General features: G+C 34.8%; 1 protein-coding gene across 1 annotated transcript; it reads right to left on the minus strand.

Moving 5' to 3' along the window:
* Positions 1–1202: 1202 nt before the first annotated feature.
* On the minus strand, positions 1203–6062 carry LOC114263581 (putative inactive purple acid phosphatase 29). Its single transcript, XM_028204142.2, has 4 exons — positions 5481–6062; positions 3673–4067; positions 2972–3422; positions 1203–1445 (listed from the first exon to the last, which is right to left on the minus strand). Exons 1-4 carry the CDS (start codon positions 5770–5772, stop codon positions 1411–1413), a joined length of 1173 nt encoding a protein of 390 aa, XP_028059943.2. The 5' UTR covers positions 5773–6062; the 3' UTR covers positions 1203–1410.
* Between the last annotated feature and the right edge of the window lie 947 nt (positions 6063–7009).

Here is a 7009-nt window from a genome sequence, read left to right on the forward strand (position 1 = left end):
GCCTCTCCAAAGGAAGAACTAAAAAAAACATATATGATGTTGGTTTCAGAGCTTTTATTGATACTCTAACGGTTATTAAACAGATTATTAAATATCCATTGAGTCTTTAAAAGTTAGGTATAATATATTATAATCAACACTAAACCAAACTAAATATTTTAATAAACCAATTAAGTCACATACTTCAATAAAGAAATATAATCAACAGTCACTCCATGGAAGATTCTTGACCTCATATTTCAAATTATGAGTAAAGTGATATTTCAAATTCTGGACCTCATAATAAGCATCTTCTTCACTCTTCAAAAAGTAGTTGATGTGGCCCGTCAAGCAATCCCTTTATTGGGTATGGAATCCATTACTTCTTGTTCCCATTACTATTACTATAATTGGAAGTAAGAAGAAATAAATCTAATCCCAAAAGTATAATGGAATTTCCTATTGAGAACCCCATGTGCTGTTAATCATTATTAAAAATATATAACGAAATCGAATAACTGTGAGTGTGTTTTATGTCTCATTCTGTAATTAATTTATTTAGCTCAACTAATTACATGTCAGAGATCAGTAAAAATTCATGGTGTGATTAACTCGTAATGTTTCATGATTTACCTCTTTTTTTTTTTTTTTTTTTTTGGGGGGGGGGGGGGGGTATATTGCCATTGCCACAAGAAAAAACACTACTGATGTTGGTGATGAGTTTTGAACACAAAAAGCTGAATGTGTCACCTCAATTCAACCTTCAGCAACAAGAAAAGAATGTCGCTACCAAATGCCAAAAGGAGAGACCATTTTCCAACACTGAAGAGCATATAAAGGGCCAAAGTGTATTCCATGGACAATATGCTAGAAATTATTGGCAACAACATATATTTTTTGGAAGGTGACTACTTTTTTTGTTTTATGGTGTATTGCCCTTCTTATCCCAATAGACACCCTTCTTATCCCAATCAATTAATTTTGCGGTCATCTAAACTAAAACATCAGGCTCAAAATATGATCCAAGGCCTCACCTCAAAATATAGCATTCACAGACCCTGCAAATGTAGTCTCCTCAACCTATTAACCTTCTTTCTGCTGAAATAAGGATGAAAAAAAATCATCACCCATGTGTTAATAATGACCATATTCAAGAATGCGTACTGCCGATCTCAACAACAAAACAAAACAAAACAAAAATAGAAGAATGAAACAAGAATACATACAAAATTTATCCATTTTATTCTTGATCTTATTGCGTAACATAGTTTCATAATTTCTGTAAAAATGTTGTATAATGTTCTCACAAGTCTAAAACATTATATCAGAATATTAATACAACACTACAAAACTACAACATTCCAATTGACCCGGATGTAAATCTTTGCTTCCACAGCCATTTAATGTATGAATTATACTACTGCATATCACTTAAGCACGTCCAATCTGTTTCTTCCTGCGGTCACCTGTCAAAATGAAACAAAAATAAGAAATGAGAGAAAGCCGAGAACAAAATGAGAAACCAGAACATGCTAAGGGAAAGAAAATGAACTTGTTTTTGGGGTACATTGAAAGGAAATGAACTGTGGACGTGATTGACAGTAGCCAAACACTTGCATTGAGAACATAGCAAAATCATATTTAAAAAAAATAAAAATTTGAAGCCCACGAACCCTTTTCATGCAGATGAAAATTTTCACACAAACAAATGTAATGCATGAGCATCTGAGTATAAACGTAGACGCTAGGACCACCAAGAAAATTAATAATAATGCGTCATTTGTTTTAACGGAAAAATTTCCTCAGAAAAAAAGAGTTTTCTACAAAAAAGAAAGTTAATCAATGTTTGGTTTTACCCTGAAAATAATGGTGCAGGTGGTTGTGGTAGTGGCAACAGTGTTGTGATAGGATGGGGTGGTAGTAGTGGTAGAGGTGGCAGCAGTGGCAGTGATGGTGATAATGGTAGTGGTGTTGGTAAGAGTCTGGTCCATCTCACTAAGTCTGAAAAACATTTTGTGCTCAACTCAGCTCATTTAGTTGACCAGAAAAAACATTTTCATTAATTATCATTTTCGTTGTCCAAACATCGAAAAATGTTTTTCATAAAACAGTTTCCACCAAAACAAACAGATCGTCAAGTATTTTAATTAAAAAATTACTGAGTGACTCAATAACATGGGATTAATACTCTAATATTTCATATAGCCACACACTAGCATTATATTATAATGGAAATACGAAAGCTTATGCCATCAAGTTGCTATTTATTCCCAGTCAAAAGAGAAAAGAAAGAGAAAAGTAAAGCACACTAACATTTATTCTAAGAAGTATACCGAATGTGAGAAAGAAGGTAATAGTGTTAGCAACACCTTTGTAAAAGAAATAAAAAATAATAATATATTTTAGAAGGAAGGAGATGTCCATTATACTTCCAATGTTGGGGTCAGTTTTTGTGAACCTAGCCATTTCAATGACATGAAACCTAGCCATTTCAAGAATACCCAATGACATGAAACCATATCAATGTTCCTCAAGCAGTATTCACTATCAGTATGACGAATTGAAAGGACCAATACCAGAGAGAGGAAAGGTACCAGCTAAAAAGCATGGACACTTCTAATAAGGTAACGTGTCGTGTCTGACACTGACATGACACTCATTAGACAATGCCCAACATATACACACGTGAAGCACATAACAAGTTTAAATAAAATAACTTTGAATCCAACAATAAAACAAAAATGATGCAAATTTATACCCACTCTCCTCCTTTAGACTTCAAAAATTATTATATTTAACTTAAATATTCATATATATGACATGAAGTACTTATTTATCCTTATATACAACATAATAAATATACAAAATTATATATTATGCAAGTGTCCCCCATGCGTCATGACCTAAATGTTTTGAAAATTTCTGTGTTGATGTGTTCATGTATCACATGCCCGTGTCCATGCTTCTTAGGGTATAAGTGAAGAAGCATTACCAACAGAACTCTTGCTCCAAAGCACTTGACCTTCAATAGTAGTGAGTTTTTCATCATCGAGGTGCTTCCAAGTTTTGATAGACTTTACAGCTCCCCAACCTCCCTTCTCTGTTTTCTCCATAGATGCTACCACTACCCTTGCTCTCCTTGCCCATCCAGCCTTCCCATAAGCATGGTATCCAAAGCCTCCAGCATAACAGAGATGTATGCCAGTTAGCTCACCACAAAAGTCATTGACGTGATCATGGCCAGTAAAAACGGCCTTCACATCACCCGCTTCCACCATAGTTGTGAAGAAGCCAGAGTTTACAGAAGGAGAGCTAATGCTTTCTTGTTTAACACCCGTGAGGTTTGATGAGTCAAAACTTGCATATTCAGGCAATGGAATGTGAAAGTATACAAGACCTGGGGCAGAAGCCTTCTGGGCCTCTGGCTTGTTCATGTATGCTCTCTGCATCAAGGACAATCATAAGAGACTTCAATAAAAAAAAAAAAATTAATGCATAAAATTAATCAAAAGTCCGGCAAAAGCAATCTGCTTAATTTGGGCCACAATAACCCAAACAGAGAGCACTAGACAACGAAGGGAATGCATAATGCTGGATGATACAACTAACTCAGACAAAGCACTACACTAAAATGAGTAAACCCCCCAAAAAAACAAAGTAAAATAAAAATAAAAAGAAGTGTGAGGTTGTTACCCGAAGCTTCATGGAAGTGCGCTGGAACCAAAACTGCTGAGAGGGTTTGATCCAGCCATAACCGGGGATGGAGGGAACTGTCGAGTAATCACCACTGTCAAGGAAGTAGAGGTTGAGAACTGACTTATTTGCAAAACTTGAACCCTCAATCCCATGGATTTCCAGATTATAGTTCCCAAAACCATCAATGACATGCACCTCGGGAGGATTAAGCTGAGATAAGGTGTTCTTCAAACCAACAATATGTTTCATCACCCCTTCCCTTGAAAGGGTAGATTCTTGGTCATGGTTTCCCAGAATAGCAACCCAAGGGATGTTGGCCAATACTGCAGGGGCAAAAGCAGCATTCATGGAAGAAGCTGCATCTGTTGCATCAAATCCAAAGATATTGTCCCCTGCATTCCAGCCCAATAAATACTTACAGCACATTTTAACATTGCTTTATGCAAAGCTCAAGATTAGGAAAAACTTTTGAGGTACGTATGCCAAATGATTACAATAAGCGTCCAATAAGGCAAGCCAGTTTGAATTAATACGATCATTGAGGGCTTTCTTTTTCTTTTTCTTTTTCTTTTTTCTTTTTTTTTCTTTTTTCTCATCACAATTTCAAATAAAAAACAATGAAGGATAGACATCCAATAACTTTTTTTTATTGTTCCAAGGAACCCTTGCGCCTCTGTTAATGTTAGAATTCTCAACTATTTAGCAACTGTGACCAGAAGCACCATTGCAAATTGCCCAAATTTTCATGCTCCAAAAAAAGAAAAGGCCAAATTTTCCTTTTCAAGGAGGAACTAAACAAATTGAATATATTATTCAAGTACTGCCTGCTATATAACTAAAGGCTGTATGATTATTTTTGAGAATTGGATAATATCTTGAGGATGTTTGCCAAGTGAATATAAGAATGGAGCCTGGGAGCTTTGGTTATGTGGAAGAAACAATGAAGCAATTAAGAAAACCATCAATGGAAGCTATTTTCTTTTCTTTAATACTTTTCTTTTTCTAATGTTCTGGTGATCTCAGTTTCAAAAGAAGACAAAAAATCATGGATAATAAGTACGCAATGATTCATAGTGAACTTCATGAGATCTTCCATGATGAAATATTATGTTGATTTAGCCTTGCATACTTGTAAAACTCAATCCTTCCATTTGAATAGCTTTTGCAATCATACAAGTGGGAAGTGGGAAGTGGGCTTTGCCCCTAATTTTTAAAGAAAAGTGGTTTTCAGTTTCCCTCTCTAATTACTTGTATAATAAAAGTTTATTTTCACTTATTTTCTCTCATTTTATCTTTTCCTAAAGAAAAGGGGAGAAAACCCATCTTCTGTCTTCTTTATCTCTTCTATCACTCTCCTTTCTTTTCCTTTTTGTTCCATGCTCTCCTAATTCCTAACCTACCTTTTTTTTTCATTTTCTTTTTATCTCCTCCTCCTAACTTATTGTAACAGGCTAGAAACTGAAGCAACAATAGCATCAGATCTACACAAAGATATATGGGCGAGTTCGATTGGACCAATTATAACAAAGAATTAAGATTATTAATCCATCAGACTCACATTCTATTATTTAGTTGTAATTTTTGTTATCCAAATTAGTTTCGGATGGACATTCTATCCTACAAAATTGACCCATTATATATTCCCATGTCCATTGCAAAATAAACGTGAACAAGAGGAAATTATTATTTATATTACTAATCCATACATAGACTAATATTAATCCATTCACTATTTAATTGAGTTAATCAAACAGAGCCTAAGGGTAGGGTTGAGATAGAAAGAGGGAAGGAGAAAAGGGTAGTACCAGTGAAAACGATGAGGTGAGGGTTGAAGGCGAGGATCATGCGTTTGAGGAAGGCGGTGGTATTGAGGTCTGAGCAACCGCGGACCTGTCCCAGCAACACGTCCTCGCAAGGGGTGGTTTTGCCATCCCCATAGTGCATATCCGCAACCTGCAATATTCTGAACTCCCCATTTCTATCGAATCTCAGCGCCGATTGCGATTGTTTTCCAAATATGCAGATCGGACCAGATAAGAGAGTAACAACCAGTAGCGCAACAACCAGTCTCACGACTGCCTCATGTACATTCGCCATTCAAACAAGAACAAGAAGAAATTACAAATAGAATAATATGAGTGAATCAGTCGTGGTACTGTAACAGACAATTCCTTCTTCTTCTTCAATTTCAAATTTCAGGAATAACCTACTGTCACTTAGATCAAATCAAAATCAAACACACAGAAAATTATCCTTAAAATGTTTCGCACCAAAAAGTAGAATCTGAGAACTCAACCTCATCCGCAACTCGTGACACACACTCTCTCTCTGCCTTGATTTTATCGTCAATGCAATCAATAAGCTAGGCTGGGTTGATGGTTTTGTTTGTTTGATATTGACCTTTGTTTGATGTTGACCACCTCATTACTGTTTTGTTTTTGTTTTCTTCTGACGTCGATTATTTATTTATTTATCCAGAAAACTAGTTAAGAAAATAATTGACAGTTGTTATTAGCATTTCATAAATTATTTTGAGTTTTAATTTTTAATTTTTTTTATTATAATAATAATTTTAAATAAAATCATTAGAAAGGATATCATTAATTTTTAAACACCCTATCTCATAATTAAATCTACACATCTACTACATCTTGAATTACGATTTATGAGAGCATTTACTTCCGCCACCACCCATCCATCTTCCCAAAATCCCATTTTCAAAACCTACACACTCTCAAAATTTTGAAAACCCTTTGACAAAAATATTTCGGCGGTAACAGTAGCAACCATTTGATTACTTATATTTCTTCGTCAATGACAATGAGTGAAATTTTTTCTGACAATCACAACTCCATAAGACGAGAGGAGTACAACGATAAAAGCTTTGAGGAGATTCATAACTTTGATGTTATTCTTAACTCAGAGAAGATTAGCCTTGTAAGGATAAGTTTCTTGAAAAAAATGACAAAAATAATAAAATATGTTCGTCATTTGTTCAAGACTGAACTCCTGAACATATGACCGAAATTCAGGAACACATGCCCGAACATTGTTTATTTCTTCAAAAACTGGTAACCGAACATTTATTATTTGTTTGGAGAGAGGTAACCGAACATTATTCATAGGCTCAGACTTGTTTTACTGAAAAAACTAAACCAATTATTATAATTTTTTTATACAAGAGAAGAAATTATTATCAGAAAACTAAGAAATTATGTGTGTATATATATAGAGAGAGAAAGAGAGCGTACTCTCTGTGATAATGGTGGATAAGGTAGCAGAGACAATAATCACATGGTCTTTTCTTCTTTTTCTTTGTGAGCTTTGTTAGGGT

The sequence above is a fragment of the Camellia sinensis genome, chromosome 2 (assembly GCF_055761805.1).
Source record: "Camellia sinensis isolate YWXY chromosome 2, ASM5576180v1, whole genome shotgun sequence".
In the NCBI taxonomy this organism is placed as follows: Eukaryota; Viridiplantae; Streptophyta; class Magnoliopsida; order Ericales; family Theaceae; genus Camellia; species Camellia sinensis.

Excerpts from the sequence above, each read along its gene's own strand:
- LOC114263581 (XM_028204142.2), bottom strand. The coding sequence starts at position 5,772 with ATGGCGAATGTACATGAGGCAGTCGTGAGACTGGTTGTTGCGCTACTG. Across the intron at positions 4,068-5,480 it reads TCACCTCATCGTTTTCACTG|GGGACAATATCTTTGGATTT; the intron begins GTACTACCCTTT and ends GCTGGAATGCAG. Across the intron at positions 1,446-2,971 it reads TTGGAGCAAGAGTTCTGTTG|GTGACCGCAGGAAGAAACAG; the intron begins GTAATGCTTCTT and ends TCATTTTGACAG.